Source organism: Perissodus microlepis, chromosome 22 (assembly GCF_051167445.1).
Source record: "Perissodus microlepis isolate ML-2025 ecotype Zambia chromosome 22, ASM5116744v1, whole genome shotgun sequence".
NCBI lineage: Eukaryota > Metazoa > Chordata > Actinopteri > Cichliformes > Cichlidae > Perissodus > Perissodus microlepis.
The window spans coordinates 32,688,681-32,715,184 of NC_140481.1; the positions used below are offsets into that span (position 1 = coordinate 32,688,681).

Here is a 26,504-nt window from a genome sequence, read left to right on the forward strand (position 1 = left end):
TAAAAGCTTTAATTTAAAGCGTTTCACTTGGTATTAATGACGAAACATGTCACACGTCTGCTGTAGTCACATTTAAAACAATGATAATATTCACATTTAGATCAAGTAAACTTGGAAAACAGTAGATTTGTGTTGACGGACTTTGTGTTTGACTCGTGTTTGTGTGCAGACGTGTTCGCTCAGCTTCACAGCTTCAGCTGTTCACACAGTGAAAGCACAGACGGCCCATCAGCTGCTCAGCTTCCTTCCTGTCTCACCGTCATCGGTCTGTTAATAACACGTGAATGAACCTGGACATTCAAACACAGAAGCTATGTTACTCTGATTCAGGGCTTTCTGCTGCTCTCGTCTCTTCCAGCTCCTTTAGTTATTCCTTACTATTCTTGGTGATTAATAGTCTTTAGGTTTAGTTAATGTTCCTCGCCTGTGTTCCATGTTACATCCTCTACGCCGTGGAGGTGACAGCGTGGAGCTGACAGCGTGGAGGTTTGTAGCTACAACATTCAGAATTGTGACCTCAGGACTTCATCTGTTTATAATCATCCAAACAGAGACAGTGAGCGCAGCAGACACGTGTCATGTGTGTTTCTGACATTTATCGCCACTGAGCGACGAACACGCTGCGCTGATGAGAAACATGTTGATGTTCCTGTTGTGAGCCCACAGAGTGTTCATGCTCCTGTGAGCTGATGACTTCGGTCAGGATGAAGCTGGACGTGTGCTGCTGCCTGTTAGCAGCCGCTGCTCTGGGCTCTAACGTCGCTGCAGGTAAGGAGACTCGTGTTTCCTGACTTTATCTCACCTGTCAGCAAACACCACACTATAATGTATCCATGGTAACATCGTTCCACAGATTTCATCCATAAAATCCCTGAAGAGAAGCAGCTCATCGCTGTGCGCTGTCCTCACTCTGTGGAGGGTGAAGTGAGGTGGAGCAGAGAGAGTGGAGGAAGCAGAGCTGACATACTTACAGCTGATGGAGACGGCGACACGAAACACATCAACGATCCACAGAAACGATTCACAGGCTGACGGGTCTCTGATCGTCCTCAGAGCTGCTCTCTCAGACTCTGGCAGATACTTCTGTAACCATGAAGCAGCTGTGGAGCTGACAGCGATCCATCAGGTAACATCTGTCTTTATCTGGTTTCCACATTAAAAGTTTCATGTAAAAGTATAATTTAGATTTACAGTCAAGTTCAAAAGTCTGACAAATAATCCTGATAAATCCATGTAAAGTGGAAACAATCAGGAAGTTTCGGCAGTCTGACTGATTATTGCATCGTTGGTATTTGATGCTGGCCGCTTGTTTGTAAAGCTCAGATTTCCTCTGTGAGACCATCTGTTAAAAACGTGACTAATGTGAAGATCTTGGAGTTTATTGAACTTTCTGAGTAATTCAAATCAACATCAGTTTGCATACATGAGCTCTGAACATTGTTGCTCACAGTTTCTTTATGTCAAACAGACAAGAGGCTCAGGCTGAGAAGCAGATATGATGCACAGGATCGTTTTGATGAGGAGACTTCACGTAGAAGAATAGATCTCTACTGTTGGTTTCAAATGTGGGACTCTGCTGCACATGCAGTTGCTGACTGCTGTAAAAATCTATGTGAGCAGCTAAAACATGAACATATTCACTCCGTGATGGAGATTTGATCCCAAACCACCTCCACGCTGACTGTGACAGACACAGAATCTCTGAGCTATGACAGTCTCAGCACTGAGCTGATGATGGTGAAACACTGCATTCATGTACAGGAACTACAACCCTGAGCGGCGTCTCTCTGGAATGTCCTGCAGACGTGTCCGAGTCTCCGACTTAGACGAGACACGCTGACTTTAAGAGACGTTCAGCTCAGCGACTCTGGACTGTACTCCTGTGCTGGCGGAGCAGCGGTTAATCTGGATGTGACCAAAGACCCGACTGACACGTCGCAGAAAGGTGCTGTGGCTGCTTTACAGAGCAAACATGATTGGCTGAGTCTTTAATGTCTCTAACAACGACACCTAAATATTAGGGGTGCAACGATACACAAACTTCACGGTTCGGTTCGATACTTTGGTGTCACGGTTCGATAGTTTTTCGATTCAAAAAAATTTTCATGCTTTTTTAATTTGTCATTTATTAAAATTATAAATATATATTTTAACTCAAATGTACAGTTTTTAAATTTAATTTTGCTGAAACAACAAAGTAATAAAAAAATAAATCTATCTGATGGAGAAATCACTCATCTTTGGAAAAGAGAGTTTATTACAGAGAAATGTCTCTTTCCAAAATAAAAGCTATACTATACGCTTCTTCTGGGCTATATTCTCAGCAGCATATTAAACATATCAGGTCCCCATAAGGAGGATCCTGTGCTAACGGCTGTCTAAATGACTCGGGTAAAGTTTGTAGCATGTGTGCTTGTTGTTTTTGTCTGCTTCCACTTGTCTTTGCACGAGGATGATGTCGGAGTAAATGTGCAGTCATATTCGTTGTGTTCCCACTAGTGCTGTCAGCGTTAATCTGAAATGACGTTAACGCCACAACACGGCAAATCTCCGTTAACGAGCTACCGCGGATCGCCCCGTGCGTGGGGCTGGAACACGTTAACGAGCAAACTGCGCTAAAGCAGTAGTTCCCACCCATGTAATTGAGCATTGCGTGGCACATCCGACATACTGTTTTACTTTTGTCCATGACGCGCTTACCTTCAGGGTCATACTTCACATGAAGACCAAAATAGTTCCAAAGGCCAGATCTGAATGAGGGTGGGGGAGGTTCAGTTTGCCATGTTGCAAGGAGCTTAGCTTCTGTCTTGCTAGCTTGCGCTGCGCTCAGTGGATCTGCGCTCGACAGTGCAGCCTAGGCGGAGTAGTCGAACGCAGATCCACTGAGCGCTCAGCACAGACAGCATCGTCAGAAGAAAAGTTGATAAAATAAATTTAAAATTTTGTATTGTTCGATACATATGCGTACCGAACCGAAAGCACTGTATCGAACGGTTCAATATCGATACGAGTATCGTTGCACCCCTACTAAAGATGTTTATTTGAAAAAGTTCCCAAAATATGAATCAAGTTTCATTGTTTTGTCTCCTTCTTTGAAACCAGCAGGTGTAAATGAAAGCATGTTTATTCTTTAATATCAGGTACATCAGTAACAAGCTTAACGTGTGGCTGAGTCTGAGGAGAGCTCCTGGTTCTTTGGTGCTTTCAGGTGCGTCACGTTGATCTGAGCTGCGTTACTGTGTCTTCTTCCAGGGGCTCATTCTGAGCAGCAGCTGGTTCTGGGTGCTGTCGTCCCCCTCGTCTTCATCACGCTCACCCTCCTCTTCATCATGTGGAGATGCAGAAATAAAAGAACAGGTGAACGAAGGAGATGAATTAGAAAACAGTTCAGTTCGTCACAGAAACCCTGCTGATCCTGGTTCACTGATCATTGATCCTGTTGTTTCACAGAACGAAGTGAAAGTGTTTGTGCTGAGAGACGCTGAAGCTTCATGTCTCTGTGTGATGAGACACACTTTAAACTTATGCTAACTTTAAACTGCTGCAGGTCTGAGTGCAGCGAGGTCACGCTCAGGAAACCAGGTGGGAGCTTTGAGGCAGGTGTCCTCACAGGGGACAAGTGACCTCAGTGTCATTTTTTCTGTCATCTTATGTTAAAGGAAGGAAATTACCCAGAAAACGTTACAGTATGAACCTCTGTGAAGTTATTTATCTCCATGTGTGTCAGACAGAGCCTAAAGTTGATCCTGTGGGCAGAGATCCATCAGGCAGAGTCAATGAAATTCCAGCTTTTCCAGTATTTTTCTCACTTTTCCATGGAAAAAAGAAAAAGACAAAACTGTTGAGTGAACAAAACCTTGTTTTTCCCTAAAGGTGGATCTCATCAGGGTGATGTCACGTACTCGCTCATCGATCATCCTCCAGCTCTGGGAAACACACCTGGTAAAGCCTCAGAGATATTTGAGGATATAATGAAATATTCACGTGTGTCTCCTGCAGCGCCTCGAGCCAACACGTGTTTACTGTGTGATCAAGCTGCCGACAGCAAGCCTGAGGGTGATGTTTCCCTGCATTAGTCCGAGTCTGTGATGTTTTAAAGTGATTCCACTCTGCAGGTGATGATAACGTCACAGAGTCACAGGTGTTTTCTAACCTTCATCATGTGACTTTTCTCTAATTGCAGGAAATCCTCAGGATCAAACCTTCCACGCCTCCTGCTGCGAGCATGATGTCATCATGTTTACCTTTTGTTTGACTTTCACACAAACATTCAGAGGAACAAAGATTAAAATCTCAGCTAGTCCTTCAAATCTTCTTCATCTGAGAGCTTCCAGCTCCTCATCAGATCCATGCGACACAGCAGACCTGCGGCGGGAGCACGCCTCTTTATTTTCCAGGCCGCTGACGCTCCCTGAGTCACTGAGGACGAGGAAGGAGAGGAAGAGCGGTGCAGGGACAGACAGGCTCGAGGCGCATCGGCAGCTCTGCAGCTCCACGTTTGTTCCTGAACATGTTCTCCTGTCACGTTTGGTTCCTGCTCTCAGGTCTGATCGGCTGCACGGAAAACTCCACAGGTACAAAAACCTCCCTTGTTCTGTCCTCGTCACACTTTCAGGGAACGCTGTGGTCGGGGAACCGCGAGGAAACAATAATACAGTTGTTCTTATTTATGAGTTGCCTTTGTTGGGTTAAAGTTGGACGGTGCGCGCCTCAGTTTACTTTTGTACAGTTGTTGTTTCCATTTTTGCAAACTTGATGTAACCAAACATGTTCTAGAAAAACATCTTTTGTGTCAAATTTCCATAAAAACATTTTGATTGACTGTAATTACTCACATGCTGTTATAAAAGAGTTCATTGAAAGATGATTATTTCTTTATTGATGCAAAATAAGTTAAAGATGAAAACGTCATAAATCCACAGTTCTGTCATAACTTGATGCATGTTTAAAGTCAGCGAGTGTAGATTTCCTCTGACAGAGACGACATCGTTCACCGTCGATAAAACGCTTTCCAGCAACGTTGTAAATTTAGACACAGACATGTTTCCATGAGATAAAAGAGGAAATAAACTGAACGCGGAGCATCAGCAGGATGTGAGTGTCACACAGCTTCATCACATCATCTAAATATAGAAGACGGATCACTAAATGAGAACCTGCATGAGACTGTATATAAAAGATGACCACAGCAACATTTGAGCCTTTGCCCTGTTTTTACGTTTGACTTTTAACGTGTTGTGGACGTCGTCATCTTCACGTCTTTCAGGCAGAAGTGAGACCAGCTCGAAGTTACCAATGCAAACAGCCTCTATGAGAAAGTGTTTTATTAACCTCACAGTAAACCATGTTAAGCCTTAATGCAACTTAACCAGGTGAGCTCACCTGTGTCCTGTATTAGTTCAGTCACGTTAGAGGACCTGCAGCTGTATTTAAAGTACATTTACTTTGACTAAAGTACATTTGTACTGCTTGAGTTCGACAGTTTCAGATGTGTGACCCTGTCCTCTGCCCCAGCAGCGATCTGGTTTTCGGTCCCTGAGAATCACCACGTCTGTCTGCCGTGCGGCAGCTCTGGCAGCTCAGACGTGATCTGGACTCTGCAGGATCAGGAGGTCCTGGTGACCCGACGGGGTGGCTACAAGACCAACAAGGACCGCCGGCGCTATCTCCTCATGGTTAATGGCGGCCTCTGCGTCCTGCATCTGGAGGAGTCGGATCATGGAAGATACCGCTGTAACCAGCAGCTGGTGGCTGAGCTGCAGGTGCTGACAGGTATGCTGGGGGTGGAGCCACCAGGGTGGGTGGGTTGGGGGTGGGAAACAAATAATAAATCCAGGGAAAGACGAGGAACAGGGAAAAGCTTTACGACAGCCTGGCAGCCCTGACTCTGCCACACGCTGTTATCTCCTGGTCATTAATAATCGAACTGAGTTTCTTCTCATGTGATTCTGATCAGGTTCAAATCAGTTTGATGTTTGAAGCCTCGCAGCGACAAAATAATAAATCACCTCAAAACCGTCCAATCAAAAGTAACGAGCCTGTTTTCAAATGTAAGGAGCAGAAAGTACGGATATTTGTTTAAACATGTAGCGAATAAAAGTTAAAAGTATAAAAGAAAAAAACTACTCAAAGCACAGGAACCTGAAAACTCTACTAGTACCGTAACAAAGTATTTGTACTTGGTTCCCGCTGGAGTAGCAGCCGGCTGGGAGCCAATGACAGAGACAAGTTACACAATACAAATCGCTCCGTCTGCACACAGCAGGCAGATGCATGTGTGGCAAACACTCACTCACTTCTTCATCAGCTCTGCAGTGCAGAAATGTCTGCTTATCGCTGACGCAGCTTCTCCAAAGTAAGGAACTGAGTATGAAACCTAAAGTCTGCACACTCACACAGTCACCAACTCTTCAGACTGAAGAATCGATGACAGCACGAAGTGCCTTCACACTGATGCAGGCACATTAAAACCACAGAGAGGCTCAAAGGAAGCGAGCGGTTTGAAGAAGGACGTGTCGAAATGATCAGTTTTCTATGTAAAAGAGAAGTGGATGGCACGGACGCACAGAGTGGGAGTGATGTGAAAAAAAAACATTTCCACTGTTTAAATTTGTCACACACACACCTCCAGAAAGATGACTGGATGTTAAAGTGGAAACGATAAAAACAGGAAATGTGTGGCCTAAATATGAAACTGAGCGAGCAGAAACAGCCGGCTTATCTCTGCAGAGCAGCTCGTCATTATCACACCATCTTTAAATAGGTCATTGAGTCTGTTTGCGTGTGATTGCATGCTATAATCGGTGACTGACCGCGAGCTTTAACGCGCCATGGCGTGTGAAGCATTCACACGCCATGGCAGTGTGTGAGGAGCTGCGCTGCTCATCCTCAGGTCTGTGAGCTCAACACCTCCAGCATGAGCACAGCTGCAGGGAGGGAGACGAGTCCGCTTTAGTTTGCAGAGGCTGTAACCAGCAGACGCCACAGCAGCGTCCTCTCCAACAAAAACCTGCACCTCACACAGAAGGTACCACGGCAACGCACAAGCACCACGACAACGTCACTACAGAATAAAGTCGACACAGGAAGCACAGATCCAACAAGAAGCCGTGAACAATATAATCATGGATTGCATTTATATATAAAGCGCTTCACAATTCCACTGTTCATTCACACACTGGTGGAGGCAGCTACAGGTGTAGCCACAGCTGCGCTGGGGCAGACTGACAGAAGCCAGGCTGCCATATGGCACCATCGGCCCCTCTGGACAACACAGGGTAAAGTGTCTTGCCCAAGGACACAACGACCAGGTTGTGATCCCGGGGATCGAACCGGCGACCTTCCGGTTACAGATGCGTCCCTACGGGCGCCTGTCAATATCACAGCCACTCTAGTACAGAAGGTCAGCAGTGACAGCACGAATGTCTCTGCGTCTTCTCCTCAGGTCGGGACTACACGGTGTCCGCGGGCCGGACGCTGCTGCTCCCCTGCAGCGGCTCCTCCAAACCCAAACAGAGGTGGTTCCAGCAGAGGCAGGGCGAGAGGCGGGAGGCCGTCCTCACCAAGTACAGAAACGGTACGGTGAAACCAGAAAGGGGCGGCGGCCGGCTGAGCTTCACCAACGACGCCCTGCAGATCCAGGACCTGCAGCCAGAGGACGCTGGAGAGTACGTCTGCAACGGGCTGCTGCAGGCCAGGGTCACGGTCCTCACAGGTGGGTCGGTCCAGCCTGGACTCACCTGCTGCTTTCATGTTGTCTGTATTTTACACGTGTTCATGTTTTGGTTTTTTGTGTGTATTTACAGGTAAACAGCATGTTTCATGAGTTTTGTATTCATGTTTGTGTAAACCAGGATTTAAACATAGAAACTGTTTGTACTCCCAGCACACGCAGAGACGAGCAGCCAGCCTCCGTCCACCAGCACACCTCCATCACCTGCAGTCGTGACAGCCGGTAACACCACACACATCATCATACATCTACACTCAAACACGTAACAGTGCTGCTGTCTTCAATCATACCTTACATGGATTTAACAAACCTGTCCCATGTGCTACGTTATAAATGGATCTACGTCATACTTCCTTAAATCTGTCTGTGCGTGCAAATGTTGTCTTTATTTAGTTGTGTGTGAAATATAATTGACCACAAAGGAAAATGCTCCGTGGCACACAATCTTAATCCTCAAATTAGATGTCTTTGTTTTATTCATTGTGATTATTTGGATGCAAACTTTCACATGATCTTTAACATTTAAACGTTGTAAGTGTGCGACCAGTGTGGGTGTGTGCGTCCTCTCCTTCTGTTTATTAGAAGTGGGAGAAATAAAGAAGAAGAGCAACACGAGGCCTGAGAACGGTCAGTCCGGTTATAAATCGCGTTTGTAGTTTTCTGCCAGATGTGTCACGTGTTCATGGACCAGATGTTGTGTGCGCTCTCAGTTCTGCTGCTGGTTGCTGTCGTCAGTGTGGGGTTGATGATCATCTTCTTAGCTGCTGTCTGCGTGTTGCTGACCAGCATGAAGTGCAGGAGGAAGAAACGCAGAGCTGCAGGTGAACGTTTGGATTTCACTTCATTTTAACTGGAAACGTTTGGATTTAAGTTCCTGGGTTTAAATAATTGGCCGACACAGGTCAGGGTGTGTGCAGACGGATGCTGTTAGAAGTAACCCTGCCTGAGACTATGACACGCTGCGCCACCTTCTGGCACAGACTGGGATTACACAGAGTTTGAGTGAATTCAGTGAAAGAGTAAATGATTTTAAATGTTGTGATAAAGAAAGAAACTATGATTTGGGGGACATGAGAAAGTTTTTATCATCAAAGGTTTTTTAATGAATTCATTTATTTATGTAGAATATTTGATTAAAAATATTTATATTTGATATCTTCAGATTATTCACCTTCACTGCTTCAGTTTTTCATACTGAACTTTTTTCATGTATCATTATCAGTATTTTAATTATTATTTATTATTCAGTGATGTTTATTACATTTCATGCAGTGTGAAGCGTGTTGGCTGATTCATTTATATGTTTAAAAGGATTTTATTGATGAGAAATTCTTTTTTTGCAGCTTCAGATAAACAAAACTTTGTTTGTCTTTAAAACATGAATCCGCACATGCAAAAATATGGATGTTGCTATGGTAACAGAATCCAGTATTAGAGTTAGCGTGTTTTCTGATGATGCTGCACTCTTCATCTCTTCATCATCACCTCTACATGCAGCAGCACCGACACGTGAAGACGCAGAGCTGCAGCCGTGGACGACGTCCAGCGCACCGACAGGTAACCTCACCAGGTGTTCGATGTCCTCACATCAGTCTACGAGGGATTAAAACGGTGTGTCTGTCCGCAGAGGGTGAGGACTTAGAGACCCCGCCCCTCTGTGGGGAGACGATCCACTACGCCTCTCTGGGCCGACAGAACTGGAGAGAGAGACCCAGCAGGAGTCCGCCGGAGCAGAGCCACCACAGCGTCATCTACTCCTCTGTCATCAGCAGACCTGCAGCGAGAGCTGAGCACAAACTCTGAAAGTCTGAATGTACAGTCGTGTGACGGGAAGCTTTGAAATCACATCCCTGTGAAAGTGCAGCTTAGTTTCACCTGTAACACAAGCTGTTAAAATCCTGTCAGTCAGTTTGGTTTTCATGTTTCACTTTTACTCTCTGCTTCAGCCAGCAGAGCTGGTTAACGGAGTCTTTACATGTTACAGCGAGGACTCGTTTACAGGCGTCCACATGTGGAGCGTCACATCTGGACCGGCTGCCGTCTTTGTAAACAGAGGTCAGGACAGATCGTGGTGTCAGAATCAGTTTATTAGTAAAAGACAAACAAAGTGTGGAATCTGTTCATGGAAGCAGAGGAAGCAGCACAGCAAACATATTTACAGCAGCAATATTCAGACACATGTTTAAACACAGCAATAAAACAACTCACAGACATAAAGATTCAAAACTGACCCGAGGGAACTATTCACACATATATGGGTAAGAATAGATTTTCTTTAGCTTAGTAATTATTTTTGGAAAGTGCGCTGCTGTGGCAGCATTTACATTTATGGCTGTTACTTTATTATTAACAGAAATGTTTTACAAACATTTTATTTTCATTGCAACTTTCTGGATATTTAACATTTAAAGGTTCTTAAACGCTCTGAGTTTTTCTGCTCACTGAAAAATAAATCTTATCTGTTTACACAAAAAAATAAACTAAAATCTAGATTTTGAAATCTACTAATCACATATTTTCACAGTTTTATTAATTAAATAAATTCATTTAAGCTCATTTAAAGTGCTTCGATCTGTGGGCATGTGATGAGTTCTTGCACATGTTCACTGTTGAGTACAGGACCTTCTCTTCAGCCAATCCGGTTCCTCTCCTGGTGGTGGGGCGGGGCTTGTCTGGATGCTTCAGGCTGGAATAATGCAAAGACTCTTCCTGCAGAGATACAAAGAGTAAAAAAATCTGATTTGACAAACTAACATCATGCTGCAAGTTCATGTGTGAGGTCTCTACATCTGGCTTCCCTGCACTTCGTGGTGCTCAGCACAGACCTGTGAATCCTCTGAATCTCAGCGTTCAGCCTGTGCTGAAGAAAAAAGCTGCCAAATATTTATGTTCATGTTTCAGTGAAAGCACCTTTTCAGATTTTACCGGCAAAACATAAAGAAATGAGGGTTGGTTCAAGACTTTTGCACAGTGCTGTGCTGCATGTGGAGCTTGTTTTTAGAAGCACTAATAAAACATGTTTGAAACTCACAGACTGAGAGATTCACTCATTTTAATTATTTGCTGGTAAAGTAGGAAACATGATTTTTAAAGATTGTTCGTGACCTTCCACTGACCTCTGTGACCCGGTGATCGTCGTCCCGTCTCCGTGGGTCACAGCAGGAGCAAACAGACGGTTTACCTGCAGAGGAAACGAGACATGGGACAGGTGAGGAAGACGAAGCGGACTCAGAGTGAGCGATGCGACCGTGAGGACATCAGAACGTGATCGGCCCTGATGTACGCCCACATCAGAGCTCAGCACAGACAGCAGCATCATTAACTCGTTATTAAATCAATGAAGGGATTTTATCCTGTTCCACTTGTGTCACACACGACCAGCTCCTGTACTTTGATTGGCTCCGGTTTATCAAATCGACCCATGTGACTCCCTACTGACACCCACAGGTGACCTGCAGAGGTCCATGCGTGACTTCATCCTCCAGCATGACCCCCACAGTCAGCTTGTACTGTGCCAAAATAAGACTCAACACAAGGGGGCGCTATAGCTGCCCTCACAGCAAACAATGACTTTTTGTCATGGTAACGAGATAGAGATAACTATTTATTACTGTGACAATACAACAACTCGTGATGATGAGTTTCAGTGCACACGCCCTCCATCCAAAAACGAAATAGGTGTGTTTGCTTTCAGTGAAACTGTATGTTAAGCCCCGCCCCCGCCCCGCCTGTGTGTAAGTGAAAGCGAAAGTTCGGGGAGCTGTCCGACAGGCAGACGTCGAGCTTCTCTTCTGCCTCTGCTCGTTTTTCAGCTCGGTTCCGACCTCGGTTCCGACCTCGGTTCCTCAGAGGGGGCAGATATTTGTCCTGTGAAGCCGGAGGACCCCGCCTGCTGTCCCGCCGTCCTCTCAGCAGCAGCATGCCGGACGTCAGGCTGTGCCTGGAGGCCGTCTCCGCGCTCCTGGGCTGCAGAGCCGAAGCGACCACCGGAAGCTCCCAGTTCACCCCGCAGGACCTGGTCAACGTCGTGGCCCTCAAAGAGTTTTACAAGCAGGAGGGCTTTAAGGAGCTGGAGTACCCCAGCTTGGGGACGCTGTCTCTGCACGAGTTAGACGAAGCCGACATGTACAGCTCCCCCCCGGCCCTGGAGGCGCCTCCCGAGAGCTTTCAGCTCACTGTGGAAATCAACACGGAGAACTTCTTCCATCCTCAGTACGACTACGACTTCACCAACGTAAAGGTGAGCGGCACGGGCCTCTCGGGTCACGTGACCCGGCGGGTTTCTCACGCAGCTGAGTTTCCTCTCGGGCTGCACGGTGACATTTATTCAGCACAGATCTGGGTTTGCCGTTAAACACGGAGGTGACACAGAGGGAGGCTCACATTCAGCGTGGAAAAACAAACCCATACAAATAAAATACCTGAGCTTTAAACAAAGGCAGGAAGGTCAAAGGTCGAGTTTAAAGGGCCAGGCTCACAGTTCTCTGTGATTGTCATTTCAAACACAGCGCTGCGACACTCTGATTAACTTTATGATCCATGGTCAACTTTTAGGGGTAAACAAATGAAAGCAGCTCAAAGTGAAACTCGGCCCTGATTCCTGAGCAGCTCCAGACTTTCTGGAAATGCTGCTGGGCTGTAACTGAAACTGAAAGTGTGTGTGTGTGTGTGTGTGTGCAGACTGAGAGCGTTTGAGACTCAGCTCTTTGACCTTTGACCCCTCTGTTCACTTCCAGGATGGAGATAAGAAGTTCACGCGTGGTAACGAGCAGTACATCCGCCCCTGCGGGTGGAACCGCGTCGCCCTGCGGGTCGTGCAGAAGTACAGCGACGGGGACAAGTGGCTGGGGACGGATAAGGACGCCTGGCCCGTGTCCTACCAGGGGAAAGACATGGATGGCTCCCTCATCCTGACCCACGGCGGCAAGCCCGACGACCAGCCACAGTTTCTGGACGCCGCCGCCGCCTCTTTGTTAACGGAAGGGACGAAGGGCCGAGGGGTGTACTCCACGCCGGACATCAGGATCGCAGAGAAGTACTGCAAGAAGTTCAAGTCCAGAGTGGACGGGAAGACGTACCAGGTGGTCCTCCAGAACCGCATAAACCCGGAAAAAAGGAAGTGGTGCCAGAGGCAAGGCGTCTGGGTGGTGTACATCCCCGAGGACAGCAGCGACGTGAGGGTGAGGGCCATCGTGCAGGAGTCCATCCGCCCGTACGGGCTGCTGCTGAAGCAGGTGTGATGCAGCTGGAACGACCTGCCGTCACTTCAGCTTCAGGATTTTCACATCGTTAACAAAGAACTGAGAACATGCTTCAAATTCCCAACGGTGGGACTAATAAAGGTATCTTATCTTATCTTATGCTTACTCCGCACTCGTGGGAGGACGAGCTCCTGAAAGCTCTTTATTGGGAGGGTGTGGGAATAATAAACCAGTATCGTCTCTTTATCCTCACAGTTTAGTAAAAATACGACTGTCTAATCAAACCTCGCTGATCCGCGCTGCCTTTCAGTCTCCTCACAGCTCCAATCACAACATTAGATCCAAACCACCAATAAATAAGCCTTCATATCAAACACAGGAGGAGGGAAGCGTGCAGCACGGTTAGCGGCGTCCTGCCTCACGCTGGGATCCTTTCGCTCGGTGTCAGAGTTGGAGGTCAGACCTCTGAGTCCCAAACTTCTTCACATTCCTAGTTTTTAAGCCTCGATAGTGAGGCCGGGTCAGAGGGGCAGACCCCTGTCAGTCACAGGTGAGCGCACACACACCGTCTTTAAGACTTTACTAATTAAACTTCATGTTGTTATTTTTAATAAGACTTGAGACTAATGAGCTCAGGACAAATTGCTCGCTGCAGTCTAAGAGACGATAGATCTTTATTGTCAGTGTTACCATGAAACACAGACAGCTGCTGCCCCCTGCTGGTCCCAGCAACGACTGCAGGTTTCATTTTTTGGACCTCAGAGCTACATCCAGGTGTGTTTCCAGTACAGGCTGAGGGTCGTCTGCAGAGACGCTGAAACTGCTGATAATGAGTGGCATTAGACTGAATTCTCGTCCTGTTTTCCTTCCTGTCTGATCAGCAGCACTGGATCCACTCTTTTATTTGATGTGTCAGAGAAGGAGATGATTTTGCTTTAGTGTTGTTCTTATTTCATGTATCTGAAAATGTTGCTGTGAGGTGTGACGCCACAGGTCTGATGTTTTTCATGGCATCATTTTAAATGTAAGAATGGAAATGATAAAGAATCACTTATATTTAGCTTGTTCGGGGTCTCCACGCTGCCACCAGCTGTGAGAACAGATGTTTTCCTTGTACATGTGAATTTGATTTGCTTGAATGGAATTAAACTGAGAGCGCGCTCATCTGTGTGTGAAGCCTCTTTTTATGATATTTATAAATCTGAAAACCAGGGGTGTCAAACATAAGGGCCGGGGCCCAGAATCGGCCTGGCAAAGACGCCAGTCCGGCCCCCTGGATGGTCTGGAAACGTGAAAAATGATTAACTGAAGTTTAACAGCTTTTCCTTTAAATAAAGAGACCCACACTCATGGATCCTTCCAGAACACAAAGGTCCTTCACAGTGTTTGTTTGGCCGAGCTGGTAAAACCTGTTCACGCAGGACGCTGTCACCACGATCACACACCTGACCTACACAGCTGCCACACATCGTTTTCATTTTTAAGCTTCAGTTAGGTTTCATTTTGCAGGATTTGTTATTAGCTTTCCATCTGCATCCTAATCTGAACCACTGTGACGGTGTTAGCGTGATATTTAAAAACACTACATTTGTGTCAGTACTGCAAACACCTGTGGAAGCATCGTGTTTGTCAGTTGACTCCACAGACTCGTGTCCCGAGTTTAATTTAACAAACATACAACAAACAATAAACCTGTAATATTCATATACGCACCTTTGAACATAGACAGGAAGTTAGACTCACATCACATCATGAATGAAGGCGCTTCATTACCGCACGCTGTTGATATGTTTGTTCATTACCTGCAGATTCAGTGTGAACTGTTTTATGGGCAGAGTGCTGTAACTCCTGCCCACCACCAGAGGGCAGCGCAGCTTCAAGTAAAAGTGCAACAATCCCACCTGAACTTTGACCTCACATAAACTGAGCTTGACAAACGTGCCACGGCTGAGCTGAGGAAGCATTACAGGACACGTGAAACACACCTGACCACAGGTAGCATCCAGCCACGCAGACGAAGCAGAAGGCGAGCAGCGCCAGCAGAAGGCAGAGCCCCAGACTCAAACACGGCTGCCTCATCCAGTCTGTGGACGACCGCCCGGCTCCTCCTGCAAACACACAATCACACACACCATCATTTATTCTGTGATCCTGCTTCTTTTCACATCGTTGTGCCAGCCGTATAAACCCACACACAGGCTCACTGTGTGGGTTTGAAAGGTTTCACACTGATTACAGGAAACTCATAACTGGATGAAAAATGAGCTGCGGCGGTGCCGTGGGGGCGGAGACTCGTCTTTACAGGTCAGCGGGAAATCCTAAAGAAGCCTTGGTGGTGTTTCATGGAGAGAACATTAAAGCTTCTCCTGGTGCTGTGATAAAACAAACCACGAGTGACGGTCAGCTGAGCGCCCGACTATCAAGAGAAAATACATTAAAATATATCAAACTCAAAACAATTAAATACATAAAAACTATCAGATCAATAGAATAAAAATAGAATATAATTTGTACTTTTATTTCACAGTATATCCTGATGTGACAGCTCATTGCAGTTTCTTTCACACCTTCGTTCCAATGACACGAACTCTTAAGATATTTATGGCGATATTAAAGGTGTCAGCACGCACACAGAAACCTTCATGTGTTCATGTTCAGCTGCTCGGCTGCAGACACGTGGACGCGTGGTGACAAGATTCGGGGGGGGTGACTCAAACCCTCGATGCTGTCCTGCCTCTTCACCCCACTCGTTTTTCCACACGTGTGTGACGTGTAGCATGTTTGTCACAAAATGTCAGTTCATGGAACAAAGAGAGCCCTGACCCCGGCCCCCCCGGGGCCCCCGAGGGGAACACTGCTGTGGGGGGCAGCTTGCTGTCCCATCAGCTGATAGACAACACAAAAATCCTAAAACAGAAATCCTACTGCACCTCTGCATCAAACTTTGTCAGAAGTTTTCTTCTGATCCACGCGGCAAAAAACTGCTGCAGTTTGTTTATTTCAAGTAAAATCGGTGCGTTCGTGGTCGGAAACAAGTCTGCGTCTTTGAATATGTCCACATTTTGACTTTTAGACACAGGAACGGTCCCCCCCTTCTTCAGAAGTCAAACGTTTGTGCTGGTTTGTGATGAACGAGCTTTTATTTATGGCGTTATTGTAAACTTGAGCCTCAACAGTTTCACGTCTTTAGCTGCTCTGAGAGGAAACGTGCCAGCATTGATCTGATGGTTGGGTTTTTTCTGAATGCATACTGTAGTTTATTGGAACTATTAAAAATATTTTAAGTTAACCCCGTTTGTTACTTTAAGAGTGTGATCATGATAAAAACTATCCAGCACTGGTTAATGTGTCACAACATTTTCACAGTAAAGAAACAGGCTGGGTGACTTTGGATAGAAACTTTTGTTAATGTCTTTAAAACAAAATCAGCACACATGTAGCGCACACGTTTCACATCGATTTTGTTTGATCTGAAGAAGGTGGGAGCTGAGTGCAGCTCAGATCCACAGACCCGGAGGATCGATGCCAAGAACTGAAGCTCGCTGTAGCCTAACAGGTGACTGAGACACAGAGACGCCGACTGAAGGAAAAACTCAGTGAAGACAAAAGAAGTTTGTGATCTAATCCCCAGATGTGAACGCAGCCCGGGCAGCTGCACATGCTGCAAACAGAAACAGGACAGGTCAGGTCTCCAGAGCATAGCGCTTACTGACTGGCGCCACCTACAGGTCCACGCTTGATATCTGCTCCTCTGAGCCAGAAGTCATACAGAACGTCTGATTCCTGGGAAGTGTTCATAAATCGTTTTAAAGAAAGAATCCACGGTCACGGCCTCACTTTTACAAATATTGGTCCCAGCGCTCAGTTTCATGTTCCACTGATCTGTTTCCATAGTCATCCTCAACTCAACATGTAAACATTTATGATCAAATACTCTCAAAACTGTTTTAGAAAATCCAGAAAATGATTTTAAATCTTTCAGCCTCCTGACCAAGCCTGACAGCCTGGACCAGCAGGCAGAGCAACACGAACATCTGAAAAAGGAAATCTTAGACCTTCATCGTGTATCATGAAATGTTCCTGCTGTTTAAAAAGTTTCTGAGCACAGCTCAGCTCGAGCTGACAGTAGAAACATCTGATCGTCTTACCGTCCACAGTCAGCTGAATTCCTCTGTTAACGTGCATCTTATCTGCAAACCTCCCGATGCAGAAGTACAGCCCAGCATCCTCCTCCTCCACCTCCTGGATCTCCAGGCTGACCAGGCCGGTCTGCAGCGTCCCGTCACACTTCATGCGATGGTTGTTTGTGTGATGGTCAGTGGTGCCCGGCCCTTTTAACTTCCCCTCTTTAACAGTTAACAGAGGCAGCAGCTGCTCTGAGCGCAGCAGGTACCAGGTGATCTCATCTCTGTGCGTCATGCTACAGAGTAGAGAGAGGTTGTGGCCCACCGGCACCACCAGGGTGGAGCTGTGAACAGGTGAGGCTGAAGACAGGTGACATCCCGCAGCACCTGAGGAGTGAGCACAGGTTAGGACAGCGTGCACCTGAAGGCTCCTTCATATCACAGAAAACACAACAGGAACAGGTCACAGGTGTGCGCTCCACAGCTCGATAGAGCTCACAGTTCCTGCTTCATGGTTTTTCACAGAGAAATCATTTCCCCATTAATACTGTTAATTTTACTGCACATGCTCACAATGAGTCAGGCTGAGGGTCGTGATCAACATGGAAACTGCTGCAGCTCCTGTGCACACCTACAGCTTTAGAAATCTTGTTTTATTACAAAAACATTTTTGTCAGACTAAAATTGATCTGAAATTATATTGTCACTAAAGCCACTAAAAATGTACCCATTACTCCAGATAAACAGGTTTCGTTATAAAACTAATAATATGGATAATATAAAATAATAAAAATAAAAAACACAATTTTTCATAATTCACAAAGTCTCATCAGCAGCTTTAAGCCACAAAAAGATGCTGAATGATGCTGTTAATGTCCAATAAAACATCAATGACTTTAAATACTAAAATCCATCAAAGTCTGAAATGCTGCCCAACAAAAACTAAAGTGGAAATAGAAACAAACATTTATAGAAATAATTTATCACAAAAAATAAAAACAAGAAGACTGTGCAGACACAAGTATTAGTATGTCTTTCTTAATATTACTATAACAATAATAATTATACATATTTTCAGTACCTTATTATCATTAATATGAGCATACTTTCCTTTAAAACCTCGAGGATGGCTTTCTGTTTGTTTATCTGTTTATCAATCTATATATATCTATATCTATATATATCTATCTCTCTATATATATAGCATTGAAAAAAATCTTAAACTATAGTTAGATATTGTAAATCTAAGTATTGTGATATTGTAAATTATATATATATAGAAAAACGCGTCCAGCTACACGGAAGGGTGAGTCCCAGGACACCTCAGGTCTGCACCGGGGTCAGGGACCGAAGTCATCCTGCAACACTCTGCCCCCTCAGTGTGGGGCGTGTCCCGACTTTCACTGGTCACTTTAACGTAAACACGCGATCATCATGAGACAAACTAACGAGCAGAAACACAACAAACACCTGCAGGAGACCCGGATCCCTCAGGCCCTGGAAGGTCTGCATTCTGAGCTGGAGACTCACTGACACACCCAGGAATTCTATAACGAGCCATTCTGAGAGTGAGTCCTGCACAGAAATCGAAATAAAAACAAACATAAATAAAATAAAACTCACACAGAACGGTCAGGATCCACGTGACACCCGCCATCATTTAAATGCAAATCAGTTTTCTCCAGGTGTGCTGCACGAGCTGTCTGCAGCGCGAGGAGCTGACGCTCACAGACACACACAGACTCAGACACACAGACTCAGACTGACACAGAGACTGACGGCGGAAAGTGTTTTAATGTGGGACGAGAAGTGAGTAGGACTTGACTGAGCAGCAGCAGAGACCACCAACACTTCTGCTGGAGCGCCAAACGGAAGGCACGCGCGCTTCCCGCAAACTCACGCCGAGGCGTCAGCAGCTTCACGCGCTCCGCTCAGCTGAGCCGGTAAGTTTCGTTTCTGCAGAGCTCCGAGCCACAGCTGCACAGTGAGCCTTACGGTTGCTTCAAAATAAAAGCCCAGTGATAATATGACTCGGATAATCTTCTTTTCTCCGCTTTTTACAACGTTTTTCACAAAATGTGAACTAGTAGCAACAATGCTATAATAATGATGATGAAGAAGAACAGCACTCGGCACTGAATTTGATTCCGTGCTTTTATTTCGACAGGTTCTCGCAGGAAATCGAAACGCACGCGCTGGGTTGATAAGCCGTCAGAGGAGCCGAGAGTAAACAGAGTGGAGAAACCGCACGTGGGGGACGAAGAAGAAGACTGAGCAGAGTTTCCACGAAGCGGACATCATGAAAACGGTCACCGAGCGGCTCCGGTACGACACACTGCACTTCCGGTCTGAGCAACAGCTGCTCCTGTTTATTTTATTATTTATTTTATTTAATTTTTATTCAGCAAACGTGCAGGGTAATATTTAAACATGTTGTTATTCAGATATGAAAGGACGGGTGAATTCAGACTGCGTTTAAGGGGCATTCTGCAGGAGAAGTAACCATAAAAATATGATTATTATTATTATTATTATTATTATTATTATTATTATTAATGATGATGATGCTGCGGACCTGCAGGGCGGGACCTGCAGGGATATCCTGGCGCATGGCAGTTTCGTTACTGAGGAAACGAGTCCGTGGGTAGAAATGAAACTTTGCCTGGTCACGTGATCCCATCATGTGGAAGTTGAGTTTCGTTTCTGAGCACCGGTCAGAGTTAAGTTTCAGGTGTCACTGCAGCTCACACACAGGACCGATACAAACAGCTGGCTGGACAGATTCCACATTATAGGCGTTATAAGACAGGAAGTGTACGGCATGTGGACTTCTCATGTCTCTAATGTGTTTCTAATGTGTTTCTAATGACCATTTAAGGTGAATAAAGAGCCTCATGAATAAGCTCATCATCTAACCCCGTTATGACGTATTTTCTTGTGTTTCTTTAGGTTTTTCATACTCATACAGTGTCTCCAGACCGGAGCTTTAGTTGGTGAGTATCAGCGTCACTCTGAGGTCAGAACTGGTCAATCCCACGTCCCTGTTCACGAGGATGTTCTTACTGTGTTTCTTTCTGCAGACTCCTCTTCTCTTTCCTCCGCCATGCTGTCCATCTCCTACATGGCGGGGGACCAGGCGATCCTTCCCTGTAGCTGGAAGTCCCACCTGGGTGAGGCGGCTCTGCCCGTCTGCCACGTCCAGTGGGTGACCCCGTCTGACACGGTGTTCGAACAGCGCGGGAACGAGAAGTGGCAGGCGCCGGAGTTTGAGGGCCGGGTGAGGGTGCCCGAGGAGAAGCTGGGGTCGGGGAATTGTTCCCTGATCATCAGCGACGTTCAGCTCGGAGACACGGGGCGCTACGACAGCTTCATGGTGGTGGACGGAAAGAGGTCCGCAAGAACTCGGGTCTTCATTCAGGGCGTCAGGCTGCTTGTGAGCGGTTAGTGTTTGACATCGTCTCCTTGGAGTCTCGACAGTCTCCTTCTGATGTCGTTCCTGGAGTATTTCATCTGTTCATTCATGGCTCTTTTGTTTCAGATCATAAATCCTATCAGTTCCATCAGCCGGGCGGGGACATGGTCCTGCAGCTCTACACCCGTCACTCAGTCAGAGTGGTCTTCCAGGCCAGGTGAGCTGCTCACCTGCCGACAGGTGGAGACGCAGGTGGTGGATTTGTTCATCTCCCACCCTCACGCTTCCTCCCCTCAGCTCTTTATTTCCCCCGCTGACGTAAAAGCTCGCCTACTGCTTAATAAAACGACACTTTGTGTCTCGAATCAAAGGCTGCTGGCTGCTCTGACTCATCCTATAATTTGTGCTGACAGAGACAGAATGTGGCGTTTGGGGGAAATGATTCGTGCAAAGCAGAAACTTTCACGGCAGACAGATTTCATTTTGGGATAAACCCACAGATGTGCTGCTGCACAGAGCATGTACTGCGCCAGGATGCAAGGGGAGGGCGGGGGAGATCTTGTCAGATTGCTCCGGCTCATCTTCTTACAGGGAGGCAGACGTTTGTGGCTCGGTGGGCAGACTGATCGCGTTGCTATTGCTTGTGAACTCTGAGGACGACGCGGCGTTTTTGTTCTGACAGCATTTACATTCTCCACAGAAACGACTCGGAGTGGTCGGACCTGTGGATGAGGGGCGATAACAACAGTCAGCGCCTGGAGAAACACCTGCTGCTCGAGCAGCTGACGGTGAAGAGGTTAAAACCATCAGATGAAGGAATCTACAAAGTCCTGGACCAACATGGCCTCGCCGTCAGCACCGTGCAGCTCTCTGTGGATGGTGAGCCTATCGATTGATCTTAAATAGGATTACCTAGATTACTTTAAATGAGTTAGTACTGCAGGTTGTACTCCTGAGAGTCGCTGAGTGCACGTCGTATGGACAAAAACACTCTGACAGGAGCTGCTCGGCTGTGGAAACTCAAACCGTGAAGTTCTTGTGTGTGAACGCCACAGGGCTGAAACGTTTCCAGGGTGTTTTGTCCACACGGTGAATCTGAGCACCAGCGCCGTCTACGATTAGCAGCGCTCGACACTGAAGCGTGGGAACGCTCCGGTTCGCCGCAAACAGAGAATTAAATTACAAACTTAAAACAGGAAATGGTTTTTTTTGGACCGCGTCAGTTTTCTGCTGAAGAACCAGAAATGGAGAAAGTTGAGCCCCGAGCGTCCAACAGAGTCAGCTGACGAATAACTGAAGCAGTTTAACCTGTGCTTTTCCTGGAACTATCATGCAGGGCTGCTCAATTAATCAAATTTTAATCTCAATTACGATCTGGGCTTTCGACGATCATTAAAAATGACCGAGCCGATTATTAGCCCCTCCCTCGTGCTTTACTCTCGCGCTGCTCCGTGTGGCAAATCGAGCGCACCTCTCTGCATTTCGAACACGCGTCACAACAATTAAAAGGACCCGAGGGAAGCTCGGAAAGCTAAGCAGAAGTTATTTGGAGAGGAGAGTGACTGCTGTTGGTTGAAAAGAGAGGTAAAAAAACTTCAGTGGTGTGGAAACATTATGGGTTCGAGTCAGACGTGGATCAAGTAGACACAGTGTGTAAACTTTGCTACGGTGTAGCTGCACCACAGAGCAACACTGCAAAGTTCACTAAACATGTTTACATTTTTCATTTATTTCTTATATTGCAAACATTTGCACTGTTATCAGTATTTGCACTATTTTATATTATTTTTTGACAATCTTTAAAGTTATTCAACACATTTTTATTGTTAAATAAATATCGTCAAATAATCGAGATCTCAATTTCAGTGAAAATAATCGTGATTATCATTTTTGCCATAATCGAGCAGCCCTACTATCATGTGCATCATCATCACATGTACCTGTCTGTCCCACAGCACAAGCCCGTCCTAACCGGAGAGTCCAGGAGAAGCTGGAGTACGTTCCCACAGGTGAGGAAAGCACCTGCATGGTTCCCATGAATCAGGGTCTGCATCTGAAGAGTGATTTCTAAGGACATTAAATTAAAAAAACCCTCTGTGTTCTCACTTTGATGTCTTTCCAGATGTTGCTGCCAAAAGCAGCTGTTCAGCTCTTCTCACCCTGGCGGTTCTCGTCCTGAGTTTCCAAACTCTTCAGCTTCTCTGAGTTTCCTCTGCACGAGCTGCACACGTGACTCCTGCACATTACAGGCAGCAGATGGTGACAGTTCACCAGTTTGAGAGCTGTGAATCTAAACTGTGTGTGTGTGTGTGTGTGTGTGTGTGTGTGTGTTGCCCGGTCTTCAGAATGAGTGTGACAAGAAAAGACAAGTGTGTTCATTTTTTCTTGTGACCCTCAATCATCGGCCGGCTTCTTAGAAACGCAGCCGCGGCTCAGACTGCGACGCAGGAGGTTTGTTCTTAGATGTAGATTGACACTACGATGGATGGAAACCTGCAGCCTGCCTCTGTTTGTTCACTTCTAAATAAGCCGCGCTCCGATCCTGATAAGGCATCATCTACAAAAGGCACCTTTCAGGTTGCCAGATTTGAGAAAATCCTCCTCCATCATGACTCTTTGCCTTTTCAGCTCTTTATTTCATTATGGAGACCCCTGCAGTGAAGTGATCACCTCTGCTCTAGAGAAGCACCAGACCTCGTCACCACGGAAACCACTGCCGATCCAACGGAGACACAGATGGAACAGTTTCAGTCATTTTCCGAGCAAAATGAGTGAAAGATTCAAAACAACATGTCAACGAATCAGAGAAACTCTGACCTGTTTCACCAGAACTTCTCAGCACAAAACAGCCAAACAGCTCAGTGTGAACGTCTGCATCTGCAGATCCCATTAATAATGATAGTACCACCACATAGCAGCGTTTGATCCAGACTGTAAAAGTCATTGGAGCTCTAAAACACTCAGAAGACGAGCGGAAAATGACCTGAAACGTTTATGTTTGGGTCTCCTTCACTGACCGTGGGAAATCAGCACTTTCCTGCCCAGGGGTCAGAGTTTATTGGGGGGGGGGATCACCGTGATAAAGAGGTAAATGAATGAGGCAGAGTGTGATGATGGAGGGCGGAGCACATCAGCAGCTCATTAACCTTTTGGAAATGGTGCCTTATGAGGAAGTGACTGCTCCGGCCGAGGATTTCAACAGTTAAGAATGTAAAGATATATATGTAACATATACGATATATTTTGTTAAATGTATTAAATGGACAAAAACCACTGTCAGATTCATCTATGTGTGAAGAGAGTCTACGCACAAAGGGCGGAGCCACTGCAGATCAGTCAGAGTCAGATAAATCCAGAGAAGATGAAAAATGTTTTCAATGAAAGTATTACGTTTAGAATAAAACTCGTTACATTTGCAACAAAACTCTTTTTTTAATCGCTCGTTGCCCCGTGTCCAACATCACCATGGCAACAAAGACGTCGCCGCTGTGGATGAACAGATCAGCTGGTGTTTCGGGCTCAGAGGCGTCTGGGGTGTGATGAGCTTCGTCCACCCTCATTGTTTTCCACTAAGAAACACTTCTAATGATTTTTCATAATTTAAAATTATTTTAATCTTCTTTTGCCTTTTCTCGTCACTTTCAGGACATCTCTGCACTTAGAAGCCTCGATGAGCTTCTCGGGAACCCTTTATCGATGTGGTCGATCAGATTTGTTTCCTGCTGTAGCTTTGGGTCGTAGCTTTAAACAGTCTTTGACTCTGTATCCAGTCAGACGCAGTTAAATCAAACGATGTCCGAGAGCTTCAGTTATCAGTCTAGTCGCACCGCGGTGCGTTTGAGGACGCTGTGATATTTGCTGTGTTGTGGTGTTGGTGACATTCAGACTGCTTTCCATGAACTATAATCATTTAAATTATTATGATGATCTTTGTGAATAACAACAATAAATAAAGCGCACAGACAGACTGGTGTTGTACTCTCATTGTTAGACTTCACACAGACTCGCATCAATAACACGACAGCACCAACACACTGTCTGCAGGAGGATCCTCATGCCCTCACCAACAAATCTATTAAAACACTCTCCTGCTCCCACACGGTCAGAGAACCACATGTGGATTCATCCGCCACTGAAAATAGTTCCCATAAAACCGCACCATTCCCCAGATTGTACAGCATATAACGAGATCGTGTTAGCGTGATGGATCACTTCTATGAAACACCGTCAGCGCTGATGTTTTCAGACTGTAGATGAAAGATGGATGATGGAGTGGGATCATGTGACGAAGCTTAAATATGATTGTTGGATCAAAGCATGGAGCCACAGCACAAGCAAACACGGTCCAGAGGTCCAGTTAGCAGCTGCCTGTCAGTCAAAGAGGCCACGCCCCTAATCAATTACAGTTTAAACAGGTGAGTTAGAAAATACAGTTTTGTAAACCTGTAACACGGTGCTCACTGCTGGGAGTCGGCCTCTGGTGGTCGTGGGAGGAACTGCAGTTTTTCACAGCTCCACACTGGCTGGAGGTTGAGACTGAACTAAGCAGACCTGCTAATCTAGTTTAAATATAGTTTTTCTAATGAAGCTGGTGGGCGGAGCCTCACAGAGACGGTGGGCGGAGCGAGATGGTTTGAGTCTAAACACTGGACCTGCTGAACAAACATTTTGTCCTTTCAGCGTCAGTCTCAGTAACATGTTCCACAGACGTGCTCCCGTCTGATTAGAGCAGCGCTACTAATCAAAGGAACCAATCAAAACAGCTGATAGATTATTGATCGTCTCACAAACAGCTGACTGAAGCTCAGTTACTGCTCACTGAAAGCTGCACGGCCTTCATCGCTTCTATCAGGGATCATTTCTACTGCATTTACTCCAGTTTTATTCTTCATTCAATGTGATTATTAGACATTCATTTACATTAGGTTGAATTAGCATTTAATTGGAAGTTTTTGCTGTTGCCTGTAACAGAAGCCAAAGAACCCTGCACACCCCCACAGTCACTGTAGAGCCAGGAGGGCCAAACGTTTCCCTGACAGGGGCAAAGTGGCCGAGAGCGTCCGTGGTTCACTGGTTTCTTCACAGTTTTTAAAGTCATGGAATTAAAATTCACTCTCCTCCTCTGACCTGTGACTCGGCTCCTTCATCTGGAGACAAAAGTCTTTCTTAACACTCTCCAAACTTCACAGAAAAGAAGACGAAGCAGCGGTCGGCTGCAGAGAACCGTCACCTCCACCCGCAGGAGCGTCGGTGCGTTCGCCGGCTCTCTGACCCCCGACCCCGTTAGAAGTTGGGTTTGTGCTTCTTGACCTCCACCATGAGGTGGTGGAGGTTGATGAGCTCGGAGCGGACGGCCAGGCTGCGGAACGTGGGCTGGTTCAGGACTTTGTGGAAGCCGTGGTAGTACTGGATGAGCTGCGTCAGGGCGCCCTGCGGGAGGAGGATGTGACTCACGTTAGTAAAACTAAACACATAACCTGAAGGTCAAACCCATTCTTTACAGCGTGTTTCTTCTCTGCTGGAAGAATAATAATAATAATTATTATTATTGTTTGTGTGCCCACTGTGTCTGAAGCAGACGTCAGTTCTGTGAGTGGGCGCATGAAACACGCCTTATTAATGTGAGCGCGCTCAGAGCCTGCAGCAGAGAGCCGGCGAATTAGAACCCGGCTGTGTTGGTCGTGCATCCCGCTGGTGATCGAGACAAAAATCTGAAGATTAACATGAACTGTGAACTTATGATAGCGTGTCACAGCCGTGTGCTCGCTGCCTCTCCGCGTGTCCCTCAGGCTGATCCACTCTAGCACTGATGTTGCTGTGACCGTGCAGTCAGACACATTCATGTTTACAAACATCGCGCTCATTGTTCCAGTTTTTATTGATGATTTCTGCTTCTCAAATATGAAAATGTGCATGTTTTGTTCTCAGTTTAATTTTCTTTAACATTGTTTAGTGTGTCTCGTTTCACTCTCACACGCCTCTGCAGGTTATTTTATACTTTAGTGACCATTTATTTTTCTTCACTGTCTCACTGT

General features: G+C 46.0%; 5 protein-coding genes across 10 annotated transcripts in view; 3 read left to right on the forward strand and 2 right to left on the reverse strand.

The window, feature by feature from the left end:
* Positions 1-583: 583 nt before the first annotated feature.
* On the forward strand, positions 584-10,762 carry LOC146363601 (uncharacterized). Of its 5 annotated transcripts, none has more exons than XM_084918541.1 (11): positions 584-768; positions 854-1,126; positions 1,762-1,945; positions 3,253-4,574; positions 5,515-5,772; positions 7,445-7,714; positions 7,886-7,954; positions 8,315-8,359; positions 8,443-8,553; positions 9,230-9,289; positions 9,360-10,762. In XM_084918541.1, the coding sequence occupies exons 4-11, from the start codon at positions 4,511-4,513 to the stop codon at positions 9,533-9,535; spliced, it is 1,053 nt and encodes a 350-aa protein (XP_084774667.1). In that variant the 5' UTR covers positions 584-768; positions 854-1,126; positions 1,762-1,945; positions 3,253-4,510; the 3' UTR covers positions 9,536-10,762. The 5 variants fall into 5 exon arrangements, with proteins under 5 accessions (XP_084774667.1, XP_084774671.1, XP_084774668.1 ...); XM_084918545.1 differs by having other exon boundaries at positions 9,233-9,289; XM_084918544.1 differs by having other exon boundaries at positions 585-768; positions 5,518-5,772.
* On the reverse strand, positions 10,286-18,764 carry LOC146363602 (uncharacterized). 2 transcript variants are annotated; one of them, XM_084918547.1, is made up of 5 exons: positions 18,681-18,764; positions 17,082-17,444; positions 14,919-15,041; positions 10,849-10,913; positions 10,286-10,441 (listed from the first exon to the last, which is right to left on the reverse strand). In XM_084918547.1, the coding sequence occupies exons 1-5, from the start codon at positions 18,715-18,717 to the stop codon at positions 10,286-10,288; spliced, it is 744 nt and encodes a 247-aa protein (XP_084774673.1). In that variant the 5' UTR covers positions 18,718-18,764. The 2 variants fall into 2 exon arrangements, with proteins under 2 accessions (XP_084774673.1, XP_084774672.1); XM_084918546.1 differs by having other exon boundaries at positions 18,528-18,717.
* LOC146363603 (uncharacterized) lies at positions 11,470-14,106 on the forward strand. The gene is made up of 2 exons (XM_084918549.1): positions 11,470-11,972; positions 12,469-14,106. Exons 1-2 carry the CDS (start codon positions 11,652-11,654, stop codon positions 12,970-12,972), a joined length of 825 nt encoding a protein of 274 aa, XP_084774675.1. The 5' UTR covers positions 11,470-11,651; the 3' UTR covers positions 12,973-14,106.
* Positions 18,765-19,231: 467 nt separating the features above from the next.
* On the forward strand, positions 19,232-24,436 carry igldcp (Ig-like domain-containing protein). The gene is made up of 7 exons (XM_084918548.1): positions 19,232-19,382; positions 20,007-20,050; positions 20,138-20,497; positions 20,596-20,686; positions 21,170-21,348; positions 22,425-22,478; positions 22,592-24,436. The coding sequence occupies exons 1-7, from the start codon at positions 19,357-19,359 to the stop codon at positions 22,672-22,674; spliced, it is 837 nt and encodes a 278-aa protein (XP_084774674.1). The 5' UTR covers positions 19,232-19,356; the 3' UTR covers positions 22,675-24,436.
* A 1-nt stretch (position 24,437) lies between these two features.
* vps52 (VPS52 subunit of GARP complex) overlaps positions 24,438-26,504 on the reverse strand; it is a 13,671-nt gene continuing 11,604 nt past the window's right edge. The window contains exon 21 of the mRNA XM_084918538.1: positions 24,438-25,899. Coding sequence (XP_084774664.1) covers positions 25,753-25,899 — 147 coding nt within the window. The 3' untranslated portion in view covers positions 24,438-25,752. The remainder of the gene's footprint in view (positions 25,900-26,504) is intronic.

Excerpts from the sequence above, each read along its gene's own strand:
- LOC146363601 (XM_084918541.1), top strand. The coding sequence starts at position 4,511 with ATGTTCTCCTGTCACGTTTGGTTCCTGCTCTCAGGTCTGATCGGCTGC. Across the intron at positions 5,773-7,444 it reads TGAGCTGCAGGTGCTGACAG|GTCGGGACTACACGGTGTCC; the intron begins GTATGCTGGGGG and ends TCTTCTCCTCAG. Across the intron at positions 8,360-8,442 it reads CAACACGAGGCCTGAGAACG|TTCTGCTGCTGGTTGCTGTC; the intron begins GTCAGTCCGGTT and ends GTGCGCTCTCAG.
- LOC146363603 (XM_084918549.1), top strand. The coding sequence starts at position 11,652 with ATGCCGGACGTCAGGCTGTGCCTGGAGGCCGTCTCCGCGCTCCTGGGC. Across the intron at positions 11,973-12,468 it reads ACGACTTCACCAACGTAAAG|GATGGAGATAAGAAGTTCAC; the intron begins GTGAGCGGCACG and ends GTTCACTTCCAG.
- LOC146363602 (XM_084918546.1), bottom strand. The coding sequence starts at position 18,717 with ATGATGGCGGGTGTCACGTGGATCCTGACCGTTCTGTGTGAGTTTTAT. Across the intron at positions 17,445-18,527 it reads GGGATCCGGGTCTCCTGCAG|GTGCTGCGGGATGTCACCTG; the intron begins GTGTTTGTTGTG and ends CTCACTCCTCAG. Across the intron at positions 10,914-14,918 it reads TGGATGCTACCTGTGGTCAG|GTAAACCGTCTGTTTGCTCC; the intron begins GTGTGTTTCACG and ends TTTCCTCTGCAG.
- igldcp (XM_084918548.1), top strand. The coding sequence starts at position 19,357 with ATGAAAACGGTCACCGAGCGGCTCCG. Across the intron at positions 20,051-20,137 it reads CCAGACCGGAGCTTTAGTTG|ACTCCTCTTCTCTTTCCTCC; the intron begins GTGAGTATCAGC and ends TTCTTTCTGCAG. Across the intron at positions 20,687-21,169 it reads AGAGTGGTCTTCCAGGCCAG|AAACGACTCGGAGTGGTCGG; the intron begins GTGAGCTGCTCA and ends CATTCTCCACAG.